Here is a 27,695-nt window from a genome sequence, read left to right on the forward strand (position 1 = left end):
TGACCCTACTGTTTCCCTCTTACCTATATCAAAACAGACACTCAAATAGGTTACATGAATGTACCTAGTAGCACTATTCTAAATAGCCAAAAGGTGGACATGTCTATCAGTGGATGAATGTTACCAAACAGAAAGTTCGACCACCTGGCACTAGCAGAGCCAAACACTAAACACCAAGAAATGTAGTGGAGAAAGGTTGGTTATTTTTATTATGAATGGGGCCACCCAAGAGAACAGGAAGCTGAAGCTCAAAGGCCCTAATAACTGGTTGAATTTTTTTTTAAATATATTTTTATTGATTTTTTACAGAGAGGAAGGGAGAGGGATAGAGAGTTAGAAACATCGATGAGAGAGAAACATCGATCAGCTGCCTCCTGCACACTCCCCACCGGGAATGTGCCCGCAACCAAGGTACATGCCCTTGACTGGAATCGAACCTGGGACCCTTGAGTCCGCAGGCCGACGCTCTATCCACTGAGCCAAACCGGTTTCGGCCTGGTTGAATTTTTAATGGACAAGGGGCTGTATAGAGCAAAATCACAAGTCATACTGAGTAAGGGGTTTGGGGTCGTGGGTCTTGCTGGTTGGTCAAGAATGAATAAGGGCAGTAAATCATCATTTCAGATCCTTAGGTCAGCATCGGTGTCCCTCAGTTTCCTGGGGACGCGGCCAGTGTCGTTCTGCTTTAGGGCTCAGGAGCTGAAGCACAGCTTAGGCCATGATTTTATCTTTAGCTTAACAGAAACTCAAACCTTGTGACCCTTAGTCAAGGAGTGGCCGTTGTTTCTGGCCGTGTTAGGGGGTCAGTGACTAGCAAGGGGAAGGGCTAAGGCCTACAGGGCATGCTGCGAAGAAGAAACTGAACGCAGGGATGGGGCTGAGCAGGGAAGGCTGAGCCCACCACCCGCACTTCGCTGGGTCCAGCCCAGGCTGAGCCCACCACCCGCACTTCGCTGGGTCCAGCCCGATCTCCGCTCTCCCAGCCACACCTGAGACTCTCAGGCCGGGTCTGGTACTGTCCAATGAGGGGAGACTGAGGCGGGGCCAGAGCAAAATCAGGGGAACAGGAGCGGGTGAGGGACTGCCCAATCAAGGCATGGGAAGGGGGCGGGTCTCAAAAACTGTCCAATTACGGCCCGGTGGCGTGACGAGTTGTGCCCAATCAGAATCCTTAGGAAGGGGCAGCCTGGAGTTCCGTCCAATACGTCGCGCGCCTGCAGCGCTGTCCAATCAGCGGGGGAGCCGCGCACTCACCGCCGGAGGCGGGCGCTCCGGTCCTGCGCTGAGGCCTCTCCGCCGGCGGAGGCGCTCTCGGTGTCTGCGCGAGGGGCCCTGGGTGTCCTGTCACCTTGTCCCACTTTGCGGGGCTGCGGAGAGGACGACGCCCCGAGAGCCCGGAGCGCGGTCGCGAGATGGTGAGTGCGTGCAGCGGGCCGAGGCCGGGATGTGTTGGTTCGAAACCGGCTGGAAGCTGCGCGTCCCCCCACTCCCCCAATCCTTCCGAGTGTCCTTTCTCGGTTGCGGGGTGGGCCGGCGTCGTGTCCCGGCTCCGAGGCGTTGGCGGAGCTGGGGGACCGAGGAAGGACCTGGCGGCCGCCGTCGCGGGCGGTCAGGGGCGGGGGCGGGATGGACGCGGGAGGGAGGATCTGACTGCACCTGACGGATAACGTCAGATCGGACTTGGTTCAAAGACTGTGCAGTGGGGACAAGGCTGGGCTCTCCGAGCTGTGCCCGTCCCCAAGGAAACGGTGGCAGAGAGAGGGTGAGCGGGAAGGCGGCGTGACAGCAACCTGCCACCCTGTGGTCAGCGCGGTCTCGGCTCGGGTCAGCGGGCTTTGTCTACACCTCAGTGCTTGTCCAGACAGGGTGGGGGCAATGTCTGGGCCTGTCAGGAGGACATAAACTAGTAAAGCTCGGATAAAAGATGGGAAATTGTGATCCCTAGGTCAAGCCTGTGAAGTCTGAAAAAAATCCCAGCTTTGTAAGAAGAGATTTTCATTCAAAAGCGTTACTGCACAGGGTGAGGAGAGGGGACTGCACTTGGGGCCGAGGCTGGGCCGCAGGGAGGACCCTCAGGCCATACCATCCACAAGTGTCCCAAGAGCTGCGCTTTCTGAGTTTTGCTTTTATGGAGAGGAGTCCACAAATGTAGGCGGGACCTGGTGTGGTTGGGGGCCAGCGTGTTCTCCGGAGAGGGTATCTGTGGGCTAAAGCTGCGGACAGGCTTGAGTTCAGGGTTCTGGGGTTAGGAGAGAAGCTCAGCAGAGCTCTGCTTGGAGGAACAGTACAGCCGATCATGTAGGACCCAGAGAGTGGGGATGTGGGGTGTCTGCCTCTGGCTTTGTCAGAGGTAAACGTGGGAGACATCTGAGAGTCTATGTAAGTCAGTGGTTCCTGCCATGTGCCTTTTCCCAGAACACACGGTTGGGGTGGTTCCTTTCACCTTCCCTGGATGTTTCCAGGAGAACAGGGTCCCAAGGACTGAGTCAGCATTGTCACCAGACGCCTGCACAGCCTCCTCTGTGCCCAGCTCAGCACTAGGAGCTTTCCCTTAGTCCAGCCCCAGGTTTTGGCAGATTTGCCTCGTTTCTTCATGTTAGTGAGGGTAGGTAAGTGTCTCAGGTCTTTGTCTCTCCTGCTGACTCATATCATTCCTCCACTTAACCAGAGATGCCTCTGAGGAAAGTGTTTCAGATACAGTAAACATCCTCTCTTTTATTAAGATTGTGGGGAACCCTGACCAGTTTGGCTCAGTGGATAGAGCATCGGCCTGTGGTCTGAGGGGTCCCAGGTTCGGTTCCGGTCAAGGGCATGTACCTTGACTGGGGGCACATACCCAGTAGGGGGTGTTCAGAAGGCAGCTGATGGATGTTTCTCTCTCATCAATGTTTCTAACTCTCTATCCCTCTCCCTTCCTCTCTGTAAAAAAATAAAAAAAAGATTGTGGGGAAAACGCAGTTTCACACCTTCATGCAAGGTTGGTGGCGATCCACACTAAAAAGATTCATAAAAATCATAGTGACTCTTCCATTCAGGATGCACAGTCTGTGACACTTGATGTTAAAGATTAATGCAAGTTTTGTGAATTGTGACTTGTTATAGTTGGTTTGGCATCATTCACAGGGTTGCTGGAGTTAAGTATGATTTGTGCAAACTGAGTAAGACTGTGAAGGTCAGACTTAGGGAGTGAATCTTTGGATTTTACTGTTGGAGGGAAATTGATGAGTTTGAGAGTTAATTTGGGTCAGATCTTATTGCTTACGTCCTTGGTAAACATTGAGGCCCTGGAGAGGGCGTTGTTCCCACACTGAAGAGGGAGAGAAGGGTGTGTGGGATCCAGAGTTTGATTTCCAGGGGCTCAGGGTCCCCGGACTCCTTTCCTGGATGGGGCCATCCTGGACTACCTGTCAGCAGAGAGAGCCTGGCCCCCAGCTCGAAAGGTGAAGGTGTTTGGGTTCCCTGTGCACTGTGGGAAGCAGGCTGTGGATCTAAGCTGGCTCACACTGGCCACTCTTCCCTTTATTTTCCTGGAGAGGATAGAATTTCTATTAGGGTGACTTTGGGATCACCATTTTCATCCTATATTGAAAGGAAACCAGAAAATTTCCAGAAACTTTCATCTCTAGAAATAGAACACAATGCTTCCAGTTCCGTCTCTATTCTTGTTGCCACTCATCCAGTCCTTGACAGTTGGTGGCAGAGGCAGGTGGGGCACCTGGGCACCTAGGGAGAAGGAAACTGACTAAGTGGTATCTTTCAAAATGTCATTTTCATGCCCTGTTTGGCTCAGTGGATAGAGCGTTGGCTCTCGAACTGAAGGGTCCTGGGTTCGATTCCAGTCAAGGGCATGTTCCTCGTTTGCAGGCTCAATCCCTGGCCCTGGTCGGGGTGTGTGTGGGAGGCAAACAATTGATGTGTCTCTTTCACATTGATGTTTCTATCTCTCCCTCTCCCTTCCACTCTCTCTCTCTTAAAAAAAAAATCAATGGAAAAAATATCCTCCAGTGAGGATTAACATCAACAACAAAAAGCTAACAATGCCTTTGTTCTACCCCAGAGATTTCACTGGTCTTGGGTCTGGCATGGGCTTTGGACTAAAATAAAATAAAATGTAATTTTCTTCCTATCACTGTACATGGAACTGAAATAGATTTTAAACATTTTTAAAATTACAGTTTACAGTCAATATTATTTTGTATTACTTTCAGGTGTACAACATAGTGGTTAGACAATCTTACACTTTATAAACGGTTCTCCCTGAAATTTCCAGTACCCAACTGGCACCACACATAGTTATTAGAATACTAGAGGCCCGTTGCACGAAGATTCGTGCAGTAGGCCTTCCTTCCCCTGGCTGCGGCACTGGTTTTCCTCCAGCACCCGGGACCCAGGCCTTCGCTCTGGCCACTGCCTTCCGTCTTCACTCTGGCTGGAGCCTTCAGTCTTCACTCCAGCCGGAGCGCCCTCCACCCCCCACCCTCCTCCTCATAGCAGGCATCCTGCCCCGCCCAGCCGCTCTGTGCCTGCATGCGTGCTGCCCAGAGGCCCGGAGTGGCTGGGGGGGGGGGGGGGCGGGACCGCTGCCATCTTTGTTGTGTTAATTTGCATACTCCCTCCTGATTGGCTGGTGGCATTTGTGAAGTGATGGTCAATTTGCATATTTCTCTTTTATTAGTGTAGATTATTGACTATATTTCCTATGCTGTACTGTACATCCCAATGACTCTTTTGTAGCTACTAGTCTGTACTTCTCAATCCCTTCACCTTTTTCACCCAGCTCCCCAACCCCCTCCCCTCTGGCAACCCTCAGTCTGTTCTCTCTATATATGAGTCTGTTTCTGTTTTGTTTGTTTTTTAAATATATTTTATTGATTTTTTACAGAGAGGAAGGGAGAGGGATAGAGAGTTAGAAACATCGATGAGAGAGAAACATCGATGAGCTGCCTCCTGCACACTCCCTACTGGGGATGTGCCTGCAACCAAGGTACATGCCCTTGACCGGAATCGAACCTGGGACCTTTCAGTCCACAGGCCAACGCTCTATCCACTGAGCCAAACCGGTTAGGGCTGTTTCTGTTTTGTTTGTTCATTTATATTGTTCTTTAGATTCCACATACAAGTGAAATCATGTGATATTTATCTTTCTCTCACTGACATTTCACTTAGCATAATAGCCTCTATGTCCATCCATGCTGTCCCAAATGGTAAGATTTTGTTGTTTTTAATGGCCGAGTAATATTCCATTGTATATATGTACCACAGCTTTTTGATTCACTCAGCTATTAATGGGCACTTGGGTTACTCCCATAGCTTGGCTATTGTAAATAATGCTGCAATGAACATAGGGGTGCATATATTCTTTCAAATTAGTGTTTTGGGTTCCTTTGGATATATACCCAGAAGTGGAATTACTGGGTCATAAGACAGTTTCATTTTTAATTTTTTGAGGAACTTCCACACTGTTTTCCACATTGGCTGCACCAATCTGCATTCTTACCAACAGTGCATAAGGGTTCTCTTTTCTCCACATCCTTGACAACACTTGTTTATTGGTTGATTTATTAATGATTACCCATTCTGGCCCTAGCTGGTTTTGCTCAGTGGATAGAGCATCAGCCTGCAAACTTGCAGACTGAAGGGTCCCAGGTTCGATTCCCGTCAAGGGCATATGCCTGGGTTGCGGGCTCGATTCCCAGTAGAGGGTGTACAGGAGGCAGCCGATCAATGATTCACTCATCACTGATGTTTCTACCTCTCTCTCCCCCTCTCCTTTTTTGAAATCAATTTAAAAAATCCTATCCTATATAATAAAAGGGTAATAGGCAAATTGACCCTAATGGCTGAATGATGCGCTATGATGTGCACTGACACCAAGGGGCAGATGCTCAACTCAGGAGCTGCCCCCTGGTGGTCAGTACACTCCCACAGGGGGAGCTCCGCTCAGCCACAAGCCGGGCTGATGGCTGCAAGCGCAGTGGGGCTCCCGCCTCCTTGGCAGCACTAAGGATGTCCAACTGACGGCCCCCAGACAGACTGCAAGAGGGCGCAGGTTGGGCTGAGGTGAGGGCCCCCCCCCACCCCCCCCCCCCCCCCAGTGCACGAATCTTCATGCCTCTAGTACATATATATTTTTTTAAAATGATACCCATTCTGACCGGTATGAGGTGATATCTCATTTTGGTTTTAATTTGCATCTCTCTGATGATTAGTGACTTTGAGCATCTTTTCATGTCTAATGGCCAACTGTATGTCCTCTTGGAGAACTGTCTGTTTAGGTCCTTTGCCCATTTTTAAAAAATATTTTTTTTATTGATTTGCAAGAGAGGAAGGGAGAGGGAGAGAAAGATAGAAACATCAATGATGAGAGTCATTGATTGTCTGCCTCCTGTCCACAACCTGAGCATGTGCCCCGATCGGGAAATCAAGCCGTGACTTCCTGGTTCATAGGTCGATGCTCAACCACTGAGCCACACCACCTGGGCATCTATTTTTTTAATTGGATTTTTTTTTTTTTTGGTGTTGAGTTATATGGAGTTCTTTATAAATTTTGGATATTAAACTGTTATCAGATGTATTATTGGTGGTGATACTGTTTTTTTAATATTATAATTTTAACCAATACCCCTGCTATGATCAGTTTTAAGGTAATAATTTGTCTGTAAGATTGGGGGGTTTCTAAATACTAAATCTTTTCATCTGGTACTAGTGAAGTTTAGTATTTTCCCTTTGTAAATCTTTTTCCATATCCTTGTTTTCCATCGCTGCACTGGCAGGTCTTCACAGTGTACAATTGTATACATGCCCACCCTCACCTTTTTGTTCCTGATCTCAGAGGGAATAGTTGTAACATTTCACTGTTCAATAGGAAGGTGTCTCTGGGTTTAGGTAGATACCATTTCTTGCTGATTGTTCCCTTCTTGTCTTTAAGTTTTATTGTCATCAATGAGCAGTGACATGAGACCAGCATGTCCTCAGCATCTATAGACTGGAAGCCTATGGTTAGTGTGCCTTTTTTTCATTAATGGGATAAATTGTACTCATTGAACAATCAATATTTTTTAAAAGCATTTTTTAATATATGTATATTTATTGATTTCAGAGAGGAAGGGAGAGGGAGTGAGAGATAGAAATATCATTGATGAGAGAGAATCATTGATTGGCTGCCTCCTGCATGCCCCATACTGGGGATCGAGCCCGCAACCCAGGCATGTGCCCTTGACTGGTATTGAACCTGGGACCCTTCAGTCCGCAGGCCAACACTCTATCCACTGAGCAAAACCAGCTAGGGCAAACAATATTTAATCCATCTTGCCTTTCTGGAATGAAATGACCTTGGTTTTGAGTTAGTATTCTTTGTATTCATTTATTTATTAGATTTTTTGTTAATCCTCACTCAAGGATACTTTTCCATTGATTTTTAGAGAGAGTGGGAGAGGGAGAGACACACAGAGAGAAACACAGATTGGTTGCCTCTCGAACGCACCCTGACCAGGCTGGGGATGGAGCCTGCAACTGAACCTGGGACCCTTCAGTCTGCAGGCCGATGCTCTATCCACTGCGCCAAACAGACTAGGGCTAGACTGTCTTTTTAAAAAAAGTATATTTTTATTGATTTCAGAGAGGAAGGGAGAGAGAGACATCAATGATGAGAGATAATCATTGATTGGCTGCCTCCTGCACACCTCCCACACTAGGAATCAAGCCCGAAACCCTGTTATGTGCCCTGACCAGGAATTGAACCATGACCTCCTGGTTCATAGGTTGATGCTCAATCACTGAGCCACACCAGCCGGGCTAGATTGCCTTTTAAAACTCCTTTTGCCTCTATATTTGATTGTCATTGCCTTTGAATATTTTTTTTAAAATATATTTTTTATTGATTTTTTACAGAGAGGAAGGGAGAGGGATAGAGAGTTAGAAACGTCGATGAGAGAGAAACATCGACCAGCTGCCTCTTGCACATCCCCCACTGGGGACGTGCCCGCAACCAATGTACATGCCCTTGACCAGAATCGAACCTGGGACCTTTCAGTCCGCAGACCGACGCTCTATCCACTGAGCCAAACCGGTTTCGGCTGAATATTTTTTGAATTGTCCCTTTCTGGTCTTGGTATTACTCTGTTTGTTTTTTTCCCCCTACAATTTGGAATCACTATTTATTTAAATGTATTTTTATTGTTGAAAGTATTACAGATTCCCTGCCCCCTCCCCTCCTTTCCCCTCCCCTCCTTTCCCCTCCAGTGATCTCCTCCATCCCACTCCCTGCCCCTGAACCACTGATTTTTGAATATTTAGTACCTGGCCTAGGAATCCTTTGAGAATTGCATTTAGTATGTGGGGATAGAATCAGCAGATTTTGTTTCTTTAAAGATCACATTCTCAGGTGTTCTCTTGTGTCATCTCAGGTATGTTTACTGATTTCTATACATTTATCCCATTACATCTAATATTAAAAAATCTCTTCCCATAAGTGGTAAGATCTCCTCAGTGTGTTTAATCTATGAAACATCTGAAGTTTTGTTCCATTTTCCTACTCTTAACCTTTTGCACTTGGATGTCGAGTGTGACTCGACATGGTTAGCATCAGTAGCAGGAATTGAGAAAAAAGCAAGCGAGTGCAAAGGGTTAATTTATTTGGTTAAATTCTATGGAATTTAAATGAAAATGCCATTAGTTTAAGGAGGATATACAGGGTGAGGCAAAAATAGATTTACAGTTATTCATATGGAAAATAATACAATAGCCCAGCTGGAATGGCTCAGATGATTGAGCTTAGTCCCGTGCACCAAAGGTTTCAGGTTCGATTCCCGGTGAGAGAGAAACATCCATCCTGTACACCTCCTGACCTGGGCTCCAACCTGCAACCTAGGTATGTGCCCTGACTGGGAATCGAACCCACAACCCTTTGGTATATGGGATGATGCTCCAATCAAGACACCACACCAGGGCTGTCTGAACTTTTTAACGACAGTTTTATATGAGATATAATTTACATATTATAAAGCTTACCTATTTAATTTATAAAACTTATTGGTATCTGGCATATTTACAGAATTGTGCAATTATTATATTAGGACATTAAAAATTTTTATTTATGGATTTTTGAGAGAGAGAGAGAGAGAGAGAGAGAGAGAGAGAGAGAGAGAGAGAGAGAAAGACATTGATGTGACACATCGATTGGTTGCCTCCCACACTTGCCCTGACCCAAGACAGGGATTGAACCTGCAAACCAGGTACGTGCCCTTGATCAGGAATTAAACCTGAGACCCTTTGGTGTAACCACTGAGAAACACAGGCCAGCACTAACTTTTTAAAAACAAGTTTAAAAAGTACAGTCTAACATAACGATAAAAAGTATAGTTGTTAGCCAAAATTTTTCTCATTACTTAACATAGCCAGTGCCATCTTTACAAAGCTTGCTGAGTACCAATTCATCTCTCGATGAGTGGGTTCCTATCACCTGATAGGAAAGTTATTGTATAGACAAGTGGGCCCCTTAGTTATTTACTTTTAACAAGCACATGCCATGTGGCTACAAGTTACTCGTGTTAGCACCTGCCTCTTCTTTTCTCTTAAGGTATCCCCAAAAAATGTATACACACTTTGATTATAAAGTCAGTGTTTATTAACATATAGCTCATTTTCAAATTTTAAAAGAATATACAGAAATTAATAATTTCTTTTTTCAATGCCTGTTTTCAAACTGATGACTGTTCTGGTCCAGGCACTGCTGATAATACCAAGCAATGGATTGCAAACATTAGGAATTATTTCATTAGGTATTTGTGTGCCCTCAACTTGTCGACTGTTGCCAGTTTTGTACTGTAAAATTTATCTTTTCTGTATCCCCATTAAAAAAGTCTAGTGGCACTTGAGAATAAATTTTCTTTGTTCAAAGCTTAGTCTGGCTTCATCCACCATTTTAAATCAGTTAAATCTGAAAAGGAGTGAAAATTGAGTTATCAGCTATTAAGTATATATACATTGTTTTGGGACACCCTATATATCATACCCACATCCCCTTTTTGCTGCAGAGACATAGTCTTTTTTTAAAAAAAGATATTTTTATTGATTTCAGAGAGAGGAAGGGAGAGGGGGAGATAGAAACATAATGATGAGAGAGAATAATTGATCAGCTGCCTCCTGGAGGCCCCCTACTGGGAATCAAGCCCGCAACCTGGGTATATGCCCTTGACCAGAATCAAACCTGTGACCCTTCAGTCCACAGGCCAACCCTCTATCCACTGAGCCAAACTGGCTAGGGTGAGACATACAGTCTTGGTGCCGCCAAAGACTCTGCTTCTGTCTGTAAGTTTCCTTAACAAACTCTGCTTAATGCTGGAGTTCCAGCCTCTTTCTTTGGTTCTTGGCACACGGGGAATACATAAAGCAGTGACATGGTCTTTTATGATCATTATCAAGTAATATGTACATTATTGTATGTGCTATGTGTTTATATGACAGGTGGCACAGGTTTACAGCAGCATCACCACAAACACAGGAGTAATGCGTTGTGCTACGATGGCATGATGGCTACAGATACAGGAATTTTTCTGCTCCATTATAATCTTATGGGACCATTTTCATATATGCAGTCCATCCTTGACTGAAATGTTATTTGGCACATGATTGTACTAGTTTTGTGTTGATATTTGTTTTTCCTTCTCTTGGTTATGTAAACACACAGGAGTGGAATTGCTGTGTTTTGTGATAACCATGTTAGTCATTTTGAGGACCTGCCGGGCTGTGTTCCAAAGTGGCTTCACTACTTTACTTCCCATAAGCTATGTGTGCGGGTTCTGACTTCTTCACATCCTCACCAGTACTGGTCTGTCTTCATAGCCATCTTAGTAGTGTGAACAGATACCTGCTTTAGTTTTGACTTGCATTTTCTTGATGACTAATGGCTAGAATCCTTTAGGTGCTTATTGGCTGTATGAATTTTTCCTTTTAAGAAGTATCTACTCGCCGAAACCGGTTTGGCTCAGTGGATGGAGCGTCGGCCTGCGGACTCAAGGGTCCCAGGTTCGATTCCGGTCAAGGGCATGTACCTTGGTTGCGGGCACATCCCCAGTGGGGGGTGTGCAGGAGGCAGCTGATCAATGTTTCTCTCTCATCGATGTTTCTGGCTCTCTATCCCTCTCTCTTCCTCTCTATCCCTCTCTCTTCCTCTCTATAAAAAATCAATAAAATATATATTTTAAAAAAAAAGTATCTACTCACATTCTTTGCCCATTATTTAATTATATTATTTGTCTTTATCTTGTTGCCTTTTTAAAAATTGTGGTCCTATGAGTTTTCTATATGTATTTATGTCTGGTATCGGGTATGTGATTAGCAAATCCTAGTTGTAACCCTGGTTGATGTAGTGTTGCCTTTTCTGTACCTGATATAGTTGTGGGTTTGGTTTTTTGTGTGTGTGTGGTGGGGGGGCAGGTTTGGTGTGTTTGTGTTTTTAGATTTTGAGAGAACACAGTTTTTAAAAATTTCTACTTTTAAAATACTTTTTGCCCTTTATTTTATTGGTGTTATGTCATCCAACCCAACATTGCTCTAAAATACACATTAGGTAGTTTTTTTCTCTCTGTTAAAGTCGCCTTTAGCTCTATTACCATTAGATCCTTCAGTGATTCTTCTTTGTGGGACGATTTTTCTCAAATTCTAGGCACTCAGTTGTTTATTTGCGAGGCCCTGCTGGCTTGAAAATTTCTTCAGGAACCAAGTTCCCCTTTTACCCAACAGTGTGCCAGGCCCCAGGCTTGGCCTATACCTATGCCCACAGTGTCCACCTCATCGGGGGAGGGGTTGTGTCTCTGCCTCTGTCAGATATGAGGGGACTAGACCAGGCTCCAGAACACTGTTGACTTACAAGGTGAAAGCTGTTTAGATCAAGCAGCACTGGAAATCTCAGTGTTCATGACTGTCTGACATCCTGGTTCTAGGTCTTGGAGCTGACAATAACTTTTGAGCAAACCAAGTAGTATTTGATTCTACATTATCTGAACGATGATTTCATTTTCAGTCTTTTTTTTAATCCTCACCCCGGGATATTTTTTCTATTGATTAAAAAATATATATATGTTGTTTTTTTTTTATTGATTTCAGAGAGGAAAGGAGAGGGAGAGATAGAAACATCAATGATTAGAGAGAACCATTGATAGGCTGCCTCCTGCATACCCCCTACTGGGGATCAAGCCTGCAACCGGGGCATGTGCCCTTGACTGGAATTGAACCTGAGACCCTTAGGTCCACGAGCTGATGCTCTAACCACTGAGAAAAACCAGCCAGGACTCATTTTCAGTCTTTAACATACTCAGAATCTGCTATATAACAGTAAAAGCCATTCTTTTTAATTATGTATGGACTTGAGGCCCAGTGCATGAAATTTGTGCACTGGTCGAGTCCCTAGCAGCTGCCAGCTGCTGGCCGGGGCCTCCCTCCCTTCCCCCAGCCAGCCACGCCCCCTGGTCAAACTCCCGGAGGAACTCCTGATTGCGGGGACAATTTGTATACTACACTTTTATTATCCTATATAATAAAGAGGTAATATGCAAATTGACCATCACTCCAACACACAAGATGGTCGCCACAAGATGGCCATCAGGGGAGGGCAGTTATGGGCGATTAGGCCAGCAGGGGAGGGCAGTTAGGGGCGACTGGGCCATCAGGGGAGGGCAGTTGGGAGAAACCGGGCCAGCAGGGGAGGGCAGTTAGGGGTGACCAGGCCGGCAGGGGAGGGCAGTTGGGGGTGACCAGGCTGGCAGGGGAGCAGTTAGGCGTTGATCAGGCTAGCAGGGGAGTGGTCAGGGGGTGATCAGGCTGGCAAGCAGAAGCAGTTAGGGGCAATCAGGCAGGCAGGCAGGCGAGTTGGGAGCCAGTAGTCCTGGATTGGGAGAGGGATGTCCCACCAGGATCGGGCCTAAACGGGCAGTCGAACATCCCTCAAGGGGTCCCAGATTGGAGAGGGTGCAGGCTGGGCTGAGGGACACATCCTCCCACCCCCATGCACGAATTTTGTGCTCCGGGCCTCTAGTATAGGATAAGTTTATATCACTTGTTCTTGTACTTTGCTTCATGGTTCCAAGCTCTTACCACTATTGACTATAATGCATTTTATTTGCTTGCTTATTGTCATTTCCCAAAAGAGCATGAGCTTAGGTGTCCTAGAAACTGAGTTCCATTCCAGCCTCCCCCATCCTCCTGCACATGCTGGTGAAGAGGTGCTTTGTTGAAATAGAATATGTGGGATGTTTCAGGACACGGTGGTCTTTGCGGATGTGGCTGTGTGCTTCACTCGGGAAGAGTGGGCTTTGCTGGATGGCACTCAGAGGAAGCTCTACAGAGAAGTGATGCTAGAGACCTTCAGGAACCTGGCCTCAGTGGGTAAGGATGGCTTTATCCCTCACTTAGTCTTTTAAGGAAAAAGTATTTCTTACAATGGTTCTTTTTTTATTGGGCCCAAGGAAGGGCAATATGTTGAAAAAAAAGACAGATGCAATCCAAGCCTTCATGGAACATACCCAGAGTCAAATGAAAAAAAGTTTTATATATTAAATTGACTTTTTATTTCTCTTCAATAAGTCTGAGGCTCCCTAATTTTTATAGGAATGAGCATAGTCTCCAGTTTGCTGTGAAAACAGCTTTATGGTTCTCACCCTTGAACAGTTACACTGTGATTAATACATATTTGACATGGTCATGCTACAATTAAATCCACACTGTACATCATCACTGGCCATAAAGCCCAAGTATGGGCCCTTCTCATAGATTGTATGTTGCCCTCCATCCTCCATCATGGGGACCTTTACTCCAGGGGCAGGGCATCAGCCAAACACACCATCAATCTCCTAATGGCAGCTGGGGACTGTGAAGAAAGGCTTCATTTAAGGGCCTCTATGTCTGAGAACTCCAGAGAACAACCTGCAGGAGGAAAGGATCTGGATAAGGGATTGATATTTGGACAAATCTGTTAGAAACGTGATTCAATCTGTGTTTGAGAGGGTGACGTTTTACATTTACCCTGCATTCTTGTTGTGCGGGGGCCAAACATGGCGGGGATCTCCCTTTTCCGCGTCCCACGCGGGAAGAGAGATGAACGAACCGGTTCTAAATGGAAGCGGCCAGGGATTGAGAAATAATAGAAATAAAGAAAACAAGACGCAGAAATAGATTCACAAAGCTGGGGGCTGGGTGGGATGCCATTTTGTCTGCTGGAGAGGCAGCATGACAACGACCCTGAGCCACACAGCAGGTTTATTTTATATCCCAAAAATCCAGGAAGTAACAGCAAAACTTAGGATCAAAGGAGCTTATTTGCATTCTTAACTAGGCCCTAGCATTACTGGATTTACATATCTAGACCCGCCCCTGCTGACACCTGGGCTGCTATGAAGTCAGAACCGATTAACATGTCCAGCCTTATTGGGGAAGCATGTTCCCAGGGCATGACTCTGCCTACACCCTGAGTTCAGCTGACGATAATTAAAAGAAATGCCCAGGTGCCTCCCAGGCGGCCCTCTACATCTCACCCTTTCTTTTGTTTTTAAGCTACTATAATAAAAGTAAAATCTAAACATCCTACATAATAAAATGGTAATATGTAAATTACCATCACTCCGCTACGCCCACGATTGGGCCAGCAGGAGGCGCAGGGGGCGGGACTCAGGGTGGCCGGGGTAGCTGATTGGGCCAGCAGGACGCTGAGCTCGCGGCGCCGCGAGCTCAGCGTCTGTACCATGGCTGCCGGAGGCTTTCAGAAGGCCTGGGGCACCAGCGGACAGCCGGACAGGTCCCCCGCGATCAAAGGCCAAAGCGGGGGACCTGGCCGCCTGTCTGCTCCGGCGCAAGGCCTTTCGAAAGCCTCCGCAGCGCCGGAGGCTTTCGGAAGGCCTGGGTCGCCGGCGGACAGCCAGCCGGACAGGTCCCCCGCGATCAAAGGCCAAAGCGGGGGACCTGGCCGGCTCTCTGCTCCGGCGCAAGGCCTTTCGAAAGCCTCAGCAGCGCCGGAGGCTTTCGGAAGGCCTGGGTCGCCGGCGGACAGCCAGCCGGACAGGTCCCCCGCGATCAAAGGCCAAAGCGGGGGACCTGGCCGGCTCTCTGCTCCGGCGCAAGGCCTTTCGAAAGCCTCCGCAGCGCCGGAGGCTTTCGGAAGGCCTGGGTCGCCGGCGGACAGCCAGCCGGACAGGTCCCCCGCGATCAAAGGCCAAAGCGGGGGACCTGGCCGCCTGTCTGCTCCGGCGCAAGGCCTTTCGAAAGCCTCCGCAGCACCGGAGGCTTTCGGAAGGCCTGGGGCACCGGCGGACAGCCAGCCGGACAGGTCCCCCGCAATCAAAGGCCAAAGCGGGGGACCTGGCCGGCTCTCTGCTCCGGCGCAAGGCCTTTCGAAAGCCTCCGCAGCACCGGAGGCTTTCGGAAGGCCTGGGGCACCGGCGGACAGCCCGCTGGTGCACCAGGTGCATGATTAAATCATGCACTGGGCCTCTAGTTAATAATAAAGCTCTAATTGCAAACAATGCCAATGCAAAAACTAGACTACATACATGTTACATTTTCAAAACTTGAACGTTAAGAACAAAACTGGCTATTAAATAATAACAAAACAATACCAATGCAAAACAATAAGAGAGAAATCAAAACTATGGACATGTTAACATTTTTAGCTACTAAATGAAAGTCTCTTTTGCTGCTGGTGTATATTTACTCAGAGTCCTTGGACTTGGCTGTGCAAGACTTTGCAGAAGACTGGCAGCTAAGAGATGCTAGCATGAACAGGAACATGGTTGAAGAAGTAGCTTCAACTTCTTGCTTTTCCACAATCTGCTGCACTTCAGTCGTTAACTTCTTCAGCTGACTCCATGTTGGCACCTCAGTCCCTTGCACAGCTTTCAGTTTTCTTCTTCTGCTTTGCTGTCATGGGGCAACTCTCAGTCCTTTTGAGTGCAGGGACACAAGCTTCTCTGGGTCCATTGTGGTGAGGGACGTAACACACTGGCACCCGAATTAGCTGCATTGCTCCTTCTGCAAAGATATAAAAAACAACCTCTTCCCCACATTATTACTGAATCTGATAAAACTCTTGTCTGGTTTATGCTTCCTTCCACCTAGCTGACTCGATTGAGGCTATTGTACAGGAGGCCTGATGCCTTTCACCTGCTGTACGATCCTTTGCATCATAATTCAAAAAATTTTAAAGTATAAAAAGCATGACTGAGTCTCTTTTGAGGTGACACATAACATCTGTCTCCCCCTTTTTGTTTTAAGAGTACGATTGGCTCTTTCCACTATTGAGTGATATCCATTTTGCCAGATTAGATTAGGTTTAAGTCCTTGGGGATTTACCCCTAAAGTTGGCACAGGGAGGTGGATATCACACTGAGGACATTGCTTCCAATAAAACACGGACATTGTCCTTCTCTAGTAACATTTTAAAGACTGAAAATTAAATGAAAAGTTCCTCTGAATTAGTGTGCCCTATAGTAGCTGTTTCAATAATTTTTGCCATACTTACCACATAAGCACTATTACTATAGGTTGGTGGGCTCCATAGCAAAATCTGTTAAGGCATAAATAAGAACTTGTATTTCTACTGAAACATATAAGAAGTTTGAAGGATCTTTGTTTCCCTGCTGCAGTAGATCTAGCCTTTCTAGAACTGGATCCATCTGTAAAAATGGTTAATGCCTGAGGTATAATATTTATTTTAATGTGGCAGTTAATACCATTCCCTGTGTTAGAAATAAAGCAAGACCCCCAAGTCAGGGGTCCTGGTAGAACACAAAAACATTAAACATTGACTTCTATGCAGAAGGGTGTGCACACATGGTCTGTAAGCATGCACACCGACCTTCCTTTCCTTGGTCCTGGTCAACCTGCAGCAATGCACAGGTGCTGACTGCTAGCATGGCAAGGCATCTTCACTATTTTTATTTCTGGACTATTTCTCCTCTGTTCTTGTGGGCCACTGCTTATTCTGTGGCTGCAGTAGTCCTATCAGGTCCTCTCTGGGATCTGTTGTTGCAGGAATCCATATGGGCTTTGGAGTTTTCTGGAAATATAAACATATTCTCGACCAAAGGTTAATAAAGAAATTTTTTTCTATAAATTAGACTTGGGATCCTTTTGATTTTTGTCCATAACTTTTTTTTTTAACTTATTTTGACACCATAAGATTTTATGGGTGTATTATTATCTGCATTATAAATGAAAATTAATTTTTTGAGTAAAAATTTTAAAGTAATTAAGGCATGATGTAATTTACTGACAGGATATTTCTTACAGGATATTATTCTATTAATCTCTTTTTTTTATTATGAGACTTTTGTAAAATAATTTTTTAATGCAGTCTTGATAAACTTTTATTTTTTTGCACAAAAATATGACTGCTTTAGGTTCACTGCATGTTAAGCAATTTTACCATGAAATGAACTACCAATAGAAATTTTGGTTAATACTTTAGGAACAGCTTTTTGTACAATTAAATTTTCTTGAATATTCACTTATTTCTTTTAGCCAATTTAAATTAATCTGAAAACTTGACTATTTTACTGTCAAATTTAATACTCTAACAACAATCTTAGTTTACCCTGTAAATATTAATGGAAAGGATTATTTGCATCCCTGAGAAATCCTTGAGCATTCCTGGTGTTAGGCTGGATTTAGAAATAGGGCAGCTGCTGTCAGCCACGTCTCTGTCAGCCTAGGTCCCGGTCTGAGCTGGGCCAAGTCTCTTTCTGTTATCTGGATCCTGATCTGAGCTGGGCCAAGTCTCTGTATGTTGCCTGGGTCCCGATCTGAGCTGGGCATGGGAAGCGTGAAGCAGCCATGGGGCAGGAGACCTCCCTCAGAAGGGGCGAGTTTTCAAGCCCCTGCAATGTTGGGGGGGGGGTGAGGATCTGTGCCCCACCTCTGTTGACCCCCAAGTTCTTCTCCTGATGGCCCCTCTGCGACTGTGCCTGTCTTAGGTTGTTCCTCCCCTGAGGAATCTTACCCGTCTCTGGCTAACCAGCCATCCTCCGGGGCCAAGCAGGGTGATGTGAGGTTCAGTTCTGTCTCCTTGGTAGCCTATGCCCCTATGGCCTCCAAGCCCAGCACCTGCCTTGGGATCCCCTCGCCTGCTGGCGGGGCCCTGGCATTGATCATATATCTTCAGGAACCCAGGTTTCTTCTCCAGGGAGGGCCCAGCTCACGCCATTGGGTGAGAGACAGATCCATGGTACTAGCCACTATGAGGCTTCAACTCAGCATGAACTGAAAACTCAGGCAACAGCTGTGGGAAGGTCCCTCTTGGCAAAAAAGGGCAAGAGAGGCCAATATAGAATGCTCAAGTGCCTTCCTAAGGGGCCTTCCACACAGTGGAAGGGATTAAATCCTTTCATGTCCTTTTAAATTGCTGCCAAACATTCAAAGAATTAGTTTGTAAGTTTGTTTGGGATAATTGTACAATATGCTGTTGTAAAATATCAAAAATTATAATGAAATTGTAGAATAATATCATGCAAGGATATTCTTTGCTCTAGGCCATGGCAATTCAACTTCAAACTGGCTGTCAATTTCTTTTTGTATAGACAAGGTCTTAACCAGTTAATGTCCCCTAATAATTTCTGAAAGTCATTTAAAGTTTTAAGACAATCTTTCCTTATCTCCACCTTCTGAGGCCTAATGTATTGGCTATCAATTACAATCCCTATGATATTTGAAGGAAACCTCTCTTTATTTCCTTCCAAAATAATTTTCAGGCTATAGAGAGTTTCATTAAGAATCTTTGTCTTTCTTTTTACAACAAGCAACCTGTATGATTACAGCTTGAAAGGCAAGCCTCAGGAGACTAGCTAGCTATATTACAAGTACTCTTACAGTAAGGCTGACTACTAATTTACTTTCAGATTTAACATTTTAACAACAATCTTAGTTTACACTGTAAATATTAGTGAAAGAGAATTTAAAATTTTAAAATTTCTCCTTTTTATTAAATTTATAATTATATTTTTAAAGTATCCTCTTAGGCTTATTTGCATATACAGAGGGATCATGGGAAGGCTTCAGTAACTTCCTTAAAAAACTTATTTTTAAATTGCTTACAAAGACGTTGGCTTATTCAAAGGAAGGGGGTTGGCCTTTGTTATTTTAAGATGGAGGGCAGTAAGCCACATTGCCAGAGGGGCAGGCAAGATGGCTGCTGTCTCACAAGCCGAAAATGTTGCCCCACCTCTAGCTTAATTAAGAATGCAGGTGGCTACGAGTCAGGTTTCAATTACTAATAAAAACATTGGCTTCTCATGTAACTTAATTTATATGAGACCTTGATTATATTTAAAAAATCTAATTTATAAAGTAACTTAAGTAGGTATCTTTAATTAAAAAGCAAAGAAACTTATTCAGTAAACTTATTTGATACTTTATTGGTATGATCTAAAAGCATAAACAGTTTCCCACCTCCAGCCCATTTAAAATGGAGGCTGCTTGAGGCTTTTGTCTTTCTTGAAATTCTACTGCTGTTGAAAATTTTTGCTATATTTAAGAAATATAGTTTTTGCCCTTCTTACAGGTGAAAACTTTCATAACATTTAATATATGCATATAAGTAAAAAATATTAATTTTTATTTGATAAAGCTTTCCATGCGATTTCAAGTATCAATCGGTTTAATTACAAAAAAATATTTCTTTTAAGAGAAAACAGACTTTTGTAACATTTCGGGGCCTGTGAAATGTTTAAAAGTTACTCTCAGTCTTGAAATACACTTGGAAAGATCAAATATATACATTTATATACTTATATATGTGATTTAAAGATTACATAATTAAATTATCTTAAAGAATATCAATTAAATTTAAACTGTATCACAGAATTAATTCTCCTTTTTAAATCAGACCAATAAGTAACGTATTTTGAATTCCTAATTACTTAAGAGAAAACACATTTTATTTTCTCAAATACACGTTTTACTGTAGATATTTAATTAATTTCTCCCAATTCAATTTGCACTTTAAACTTTCAGAGCTTGCAAGTCAAATATTAGCAGTTCCTTGATTAACAACTCTTTTATATTCTTAATAATTAATTTCTAAAACACAAGACATAATCAAATAGATTCAATTCTGTCCTCTAAATCTTTCATGAGGCAAATTTAGATTAATATTTTAGCATTTTTTCATTTCAAAATATCTAGATATTTAATAAACTTTGTTATTTATATAATTAAGCAAACTTTTAAGATTTTTAAGCTGCCAAAGCCAAACCTATTTAAAGATGGCAAAACAGGTTTGGTCTGTTCAAATGTAAATTGCCACATTCTTCTTCAAAGATGGCTGCTGGCGGGAACTTGCCTACCTAAATGCTGGGGGAAGGGCGACTACACCTTCCTGCATTAACAAGGGGCATAGCCAGTCTTTATCTGGGCTACTTTATAATAAGTTTTTCAACAACTTTTGGGTTTCATCCAATTCCAATTATTTTAAGGCATTTACTTTGGACAAATTCTGTCTTGAAGCCTTTAAGGTTAAATTTTTAACACCCTTCATTAGCATTTTAAAACTACTCTTTATTATGGAAATGCCAATGTGCTGCTGGAACCAGCCTGTGTTCTTTCCTTTTGGTCAAATCCGCCATTTTTCTTAGGGAAAAAACAGTCTCGGGTTTTTATTCTGTACACAGCAAAAGGTTAAGCCCAGCTCAAAAAACTATGCGCACTCGCTTTTTAAACTGGCCTTTTCCCCTTACATGTGCACAGAAATCCCAGACACATTTCTAAATTTTTAAAACCTTTTTATGGTGAGAAAAGAGACCTTAAACTAGCACACTGGGAGAGTGGGTTTCTATATTGGATTGCCACGTGTCTCCCTTGCCCCACATCCTGCTTGCTCTGGGGGAAAGATTCAGTGATGGTCTGGCATCTACTGTTTTTATTTTATTTACTTTTTCAATTTTTATTTTTATTTTTTAAGGAGAAAAAAAGATTTTTTAAGATAAAGAATTATTGGCAGTTGCTGAGAAATTCCTTTAATTCTTTTCTACTTGGTTACAAGTAGTTTACACATGGAGGCGGAGGAGGTGCAGATGGTATTCTTAGAGACTTGTACCCTTCCACTGCAGGCTGTAAGGCCATGGCTGTACCCCACCCCACTTAGACATTCTTAAACTCTCCTGTGCTGAATCAAGGCCATCACCAATTAAAATAGGAATTTTCTCTGGACTTATGCTGAGGATTGGTCACACAACTGCTTTCTAACCTTTTCCCAGGTTTCATCAACAAAACTTAAGAAAGAAATCAAGAATCTGACTATGCTTAACAGAGTATAGTTTAAAGCATTTTTGAGGATTACCCATGTTTTACACCCGGCTAATTCATATCAATTCACAATACACTCCCCGTACCTTACACTTTCTTAAATCTGTGGTGCGCGCAATTCTTGGGAGCTATCCCTTGACCCATACCTCTTGTTGCCTCTTTCGTGGCCCACGTTGGTCGCCAAAATTTGGGGGCCTGATGCGGCGGGGGCCGAACATGGCGGGGATCTCCCTTTTCCGCGTCCCACGCGGGAAGAGAGATGAACGAACCGGTTCTAAATCGAGGCGGCCAGGGATTGAGAAATAATAGAAATAAAGAAAACAAGACGCAGAAATAGATTCACAAAGCTGGGGGCTGGGTGGGATGCCATTTTGTCTGCTGGAGAGGCAGCATGACAACGACCCTGAGCCACACAGCAGGTTTATTTTATATCCCAAAAATCCAGGAAGTAACACCAAAACTTAGGATCAAAGGAGCTTATTTGCATTCTTAACTAGGCCCTAGCATTACTGGATTTACATATCTAGACCCGCCCCTGCTGACACCTGGGCTGCTATGAAGTCAGAACCGATTAACATGTCCAGCCTTATTGGGGAAGCATGTTCCCAGGGCATGACTCGCCCTAAGCCCTGAGTTCAGCTGATGATAATTAAGGAAATGCCCAGGTGCCTCCCAGGTGGCCCTCTACACTGTTGGACTTTTAATGTATCCTCACTCGGGAAGACTTTGGCATCTCCTCCTGTAAAGGGAATATTTGGGCACGTGCATTTTGGCGTTCCTCCCTACTTGGCATTTTTTATAACATCTATCTTTATTTGGTCTTTTATCTTTTTTATAGTATTTCTTAGTGGCCAGGCTGCCATTTTGACTCACTTTTCCTATTATTGCCAAAGTCCCAAATAGCAAAGGTCCTTAAGAGTTTTTCTTTGCTTACAAACTTATTCTTCCTTATAGAATTTATTTATACTTTTGGATCAGTATATGAAAATAAATCCATACATTGTTCTTTTCTTTATTTTACCATTTCTTTCCCAGGAATTTAATTGAATTATGCTATCAGTTGTTACAGATTGTTTCACTCAAGTTAAAACCCAAGCATCATGTCCTGGGCAGGATACTTTGGAGAATGAAATATCCAGTGAAGAGAAAATACTAAGATTCATAAGAAGTGATTCCTGGTCTGTTTTTGGAGAGAACTTTACAGTTTATAACATTGCAGATGAGCACCAACCTCAAGAGAGGCATCTCAGGTGAGAAGCACAGGGGATCTCAGCAGTGCTAGACTAACTTGAAATGAAAGAAAAAGTACAAACCTAGCTAGCTAATCAATAGGGCACTCAGAGAATTTTCACGAGACACTATTTTCATAAATGTGATGTAGCTGTTGAGTGTCTGAAACAGAACTCAGATGGAAACAATGAACAGGAGACCCTGTATGTAAGTTATGGCCCTATTTTAGCTCAGCCAGAGCAATAAGCTTGTTTCATGATGGAATAATGCAGACAGTACCAAAACATACCTGTGCATTGAAAATGGTAAATATGTGCTCATTAGAACCATCAATAATCATTAATAAAGAAAACATTTATGATCATTAATCACTAATAGTGTATTTCCTGTTTTGAATAGAAGTCATTTTGTAGAGAGTCTCTGTGAAACTAAGGAAGGTAATCAAGGTGGAGACACCCTGAACCAGATCACAGATCTTCCTGTGGATGAGAGACATACCAATGGAGTGAAACACTATGAATGCACTAAGTGTGGAAAAGTCTTCTTGGATTGTTCTTTCCTTATAAATCATCAGAGATCTCCCACTGGACACGAACCTCATCCATGTGAGGAATGTGGACAACCCTGCAGGTTGGTTTCATGCCTGAGTTCTCAGGAGAGAACTGATCTTGTGGAGAAACCCTATAAATGTCAGGATTCTGGGAGAGCATCTAAGAAATATGTGAAGAGTCTCAATAATAAAAACTCTATTGAGTGTAAGAAATGTGGAAAAGCTTTCACCTGCCACTCATCCTTTCGGGGACATGTGAGAGGTCAGTGTGGACAGAAAATCCATGTGTGCAAAGTATGTGGAAAAGCCTTTATGTATTACTTTTACCTTACAGGACATGTGAGAACTCACACTGGAGAGAGATCCTATGAGTGTAAGGCATGTGGGAAAGCTTTCGGTAGTCTTAAATACTTTAGAAGACATGTGAGAACACACAGTGGAGTGAAACCCTATGTATGTAAGGAGTGTGGGAAAGTCTACAGGTATCTCACAAATCTGCAAGAACATGCAAGAACGCACAGTGGGGAGAGACCCTATGTATGTCAGCACTGTGGGAAAACCTTTAGTCGTCACTCCTCCCTTCGAGGGCATGTAAGAACACACAGTGGAGTGAAACCCTATGAATGTCAGCAATGTGGTAAAGCTTTCAGGTTTCCTGCAAACCTGCAAGTACACGTGAGGACACACACTGGGGAGAGACCCTGTGAATGTCAGCACTGTGGGAAAGCATTTAGGTATGCTGCATCCCTGCGAGTACATGTGAGGACACACACTGGGGAGAGACCCTATGAATGTCAGCAGTGTGGCAAAGCCTTCACTAGTCACTCTTACCTTCAAAAACATGTGAGAACACACAGTGGGGAGAAATCCTATGAATGTAAAGAGTGTGGGAAAACTTTTAGGCAGCTTCAACATTTTCAAGGTCACATGAGAATACACAGTGGAGTGAAACCCTATGAATGTAAAGAGTGTGGGAAATCCTACAGTTTTCTCTCATCCCTTCGAATACATGTGAGAATGCACAGTGGGGAGAGACCCTTTGAGTGTCAGCAATGTGGGAAAGCCTTTAGTCGTCTCTGCTCCCTTCAAGGACATATGAGATCACACACTGGGGTGAAACCATATGAATGTAAGGAGTGTGGGAAAACCTTCAGGTATCCTGACAACCTGCGAGTACATGCAAGGACACATACTGGGGAGAAACCTGATGAATGTCAGCAATGTGGGAAAGCCTTCAGGTATCCCACATCCCTGCGAAAACATGTGAGAACGCACAGTGAAAAAAATACCTGAATGTCAGCAATGTGGGAAGGTCTTCACGTATCTTGATATCTGCAGGCACATGTGAAAACATACAATGAACAGAAACTCTGAATACAAGAACCATGTGATGCCTTCATCCTTCCCTTAAAATTTGTGGTGTGAGCAAACACACTGGAGATAGAGCTGTATGGATGGAAAGAATAAGGAAAAATCTTCAGATATAGTACTTAATTTGTACATGAAAATTCAGAGCAGGGATGAAATTTTTTAATTATTGAAAATATGATATTTCTGGTTCATGTTGCTGATATGAAAACTTGAGACAAGAAATATTTCTCTTTGTCCCTAAAATACTGCACATATTTTATTATCTTGGACTTTTTTTTTTCATAATTTAGTGATTTTTTTTAGTCAAATTTAGTTGGGAAAACAGGCCCAGAAAGCCAAAGTGATTTGCTAATATCATACAACAGTTAAGAATTGCTGGGCATCCCCCCCGCCTTTTTTTTTTTTTAATGGCAAAATTTTGTCTGGCCAGTGTGGCTCAGTGGTTGAGCATTGACCTGTGAACCAGGAGGTCATGGTTCGATTCTGGTCATAGCACATGCCCAGGTTGCGGGCTCAATCCCCAGTCTGGAGCATGCAGGAAGCAGCCAATCAGTGATTCTCTCTCACCATTGAAATTTCTATCTCTCCCTCTCCCTTCTCTGAAATGAATAAAAATATATTTTAAAAAGTTAAAATAAAATGGCAAAATTTTGTTTATATTTGTAAATTCTGAGTGTTAAACATATTATCCCTTTTATATTTTGCTCTTTTAAAGTATTTAAAATGTAAAAAGTTTTTTAAATTACAGTCTACATTCAATATTATTTTGTATTTCAGATGTAACAGCATAGTGATTAGATTAAGTGGTTTTTATTTTTTTATGTGAAATGATGTAATTTTATTTATTTTTATTTATCTTACTGATCTACTGATCACATTAAGTAACAACATATGTACTTTTTAAAAAAATATATGTATTGTTGAAAGTATTACATATGTCCTATCTCCAGGTAGACAGAGTTAGAATTGAGTTAGACTGTGGGACATCTGGCTGGTGTCACAGAATTGCTTCTTGAGTGGAAATGCTCCTTTATCTGGTGGCCAAATGTGTCAGAAGTGAAGTATTCGATGTGAAAGTAAAGGAGAAAGACAGGAGGACAACTGTAGGCTTTTCCAGTACAATGTCTACTGAAGGATATACAGTGATCATAATGAAAAATTGTAAAACAGACTCAGTGACATCAAAGCATAAAGAAAGACATGGAAAAGGTGCATGTTTTCTGAATGGAAACTCAATGCCACCATGATAGCAACTCTCCCAAACGATGTTGTTTTAATAAACTTCCATTAAATCTAAAACTCGGTAGGGTTTTTTTGTTTTGTTTTTTTAATTTCTGGAAAACTACTTGTTAAAACTAAAATGACAAAATGCAAATGTCTAAAGAGCTACATTTCTACAGAACAAGGTGGAAGAACTTTCCCAGAAACACATGACGCCATTTAAGTCACAACAGTAACTGGGACAGCACAGTGCAGCCGAAGGAGGGACCCACGGAGGTCACTGACACTGGACTATTTGTGGGACATGAGTCTCGGCCAGAGCAGGCACGGCCCCAGGGGGGAAATGACGGACATTTTAACACACAGTGGATGAGAAATGGTTATCCAAAGGGGACAATGAAGGTCCTTTTATCGACTTGATGTAACATAACCAACTTGATGCAAATTTAAATAGAGCACTTTTAGAACAAGTTAGAGTCACGTGTACTATGACTTCCCAGTACAGAGAGTTTTCTAATATAAGGGGGGGGGGAAAACAAGCTACAATGGAAGAGATGGAAAAATTCATTTCTATTCACATGAACACTATTCACCAGCACAGAATAAAGAGAGCAAAAAGATAAACCATATTCCAGAGAAAATGTATACAGTATCTGCAAATGAAACAGGATTCCTGCCCAGAGCATCTAAGAAAACATCAGAAATCAATAAACACATAAGTCAATAAAAGGTGACCAAATGACTTAAAATTATTTCACAGAAGATTAAATAACATGACCTCCTCAATGTTGATCAGTAAAATTCATATGTCACCACAAGGAGATTCTGGGTCACACATTAGATGGACAAAAATTAAGTTAGGCAATTTAGGTGGTGGAAACCACATGAAAGAAATGAACACATAGGAACTAAAGGTGGGGGAAGGGAGATCAATTCATGGCCAGCTACTAACAGCAAGTGGGATCACTTGGTGTCACAAACTGCATCCTGAATGGAAGAATCACTACCACTTTTTTATTTTTTATTTTATTTACTACCACTTTTTTTTAAAATATATTTTTATTGATCTCAGAGAGGGAGAGAGAAGCATCAATGATGAGTGAGAATCATTGATCGGCTGCCTCCTGCATGCCCCACACTAGGGATCGAGCCCGAAACCTGGGCATGTGCCCTGACTGGGAATCCAACCATGGACGCTCAACTGCTGAGCTACACCAGCCGGGCTCACTACCACCTTTTTGAACATTTAAATCCTTATCTCCACCCACCTCTCATAAAGATGTGGAATTCCGTGTATTTGCCCCAAAATTATACTGGAAGAGAGGACATTTTCTGTACTGAGACAGTTTCTCCCAGAGATGTCCGTGGTTCAGCCCCATGACATCAAAGACCTTAGAGTCGACTACTAAGAGTCTTACTAAGGAAAACAGGCCAAAAAAAAAAAAAAAATTCAGTCATTCTACATCTGCTGAAACCTGAGGCTTGAATACAGGGAAATTTAGTGCTGAGTTGGACACAGGCTGCTCACACGTGTCAGGTGACAGAGCTGAATCCTCCCTGAGACCTGTGCTTCTGGTAACATCCATGGAAGGTGTGAGGAAGCACTACCCCCGTCCCCAACCCATTTGTTCTGGAAAAGGGCATGATGCAAGAACCTCCTTCACTTTTTTATCCAGGACAAGGCTGGATGCAGACGCCTCAAATCCCCTTCCGTGCTTCATTGCTGATGAGCTGAATTGCTCATCTCCACTGACCAAGCAGAGCAAATGCCTGCTGGCCAGACTTCGGTTTAGCTTCTCTCCTACCCCCCAGGCTCCTGCAGTTGGCCTGTCCTCAACCTAAGCCGCTACACAACAGCCCTCCTGAGGACAGGCTGGTCTCAGGGCCCTGCCATCCAACTACACCTGGTTCTTTCTGCATTTGTTCTCTCTGCTCTAAAAAAAAAAAAAAAAAAAAAATAGAAGAAAAACTATTTGGCCCAACTCTTGAGACACTTGCATATCATATGGTCAGAGCGTTCTTGCCCTGAGTGCACAGT

General features: G+C 43.5%; 1 protein-coding gene across 1 annotated transcript; it reads left to right on the forward strand.

Moving 5' to 3' along the window:
* The first annotated feature begins 1,287 nt into the window (after positions 1-1,287).
* On the forward strand, positions 1,288-26,186 carry LOC307100766 (uncharacterized protein). Its single transcript, XM_079773335.1, has 4 exons — positions 1,288-1,415; positions 13,257-13,383; positions 22,346-22,535; positions 22,915-26,186. The coding sequence occupies exons 1-4, from the start codon at positions 1,413-1,415 to the stop codon at positions 24,356-24,358; spliced, it is 1,764 nt and encodes a 587-aa protein (XP_079629461.1). The 5' UTR covers positions 1,288-1,412; the 3' UTR covers positions 24,359-26,186.
* Positions 26,187-27,695: the final 1,509 nt, after the last annotated feature.

The sequence above is a fragment of the Cnephaeus nilssonii genome (assembly GCF_951640355.1).
Source record: "Cnephaeus nilssonii genome assembly, chromosome: 5".
NCBI classification, from domain to species: Eukaryota; Metazoa; Chordata; class Mammalia; order Chiroptera; family Vespertilionidae; genus Cnephaeus; species Cnephaeus nilssonii.

Coding starts and splice junctions, on each gene's coding strand:
- LOC307100766 (XM_079773335.1), top strand. Junction 13,384..22,345: donor CAGGAACCTGGCCTCAGTGG/GTAAGGATGGCT, acceptor TTATGCTATCAG/TTGTTACAGATTGTTTCACT. Junction 22,536..22,914: donor CCTCAAGAGAGGCATCTCAG/GTGAGAAGCACA, acceptor TGTTTTGAATAG/AAGTCATTTTGTAGAGAGTC.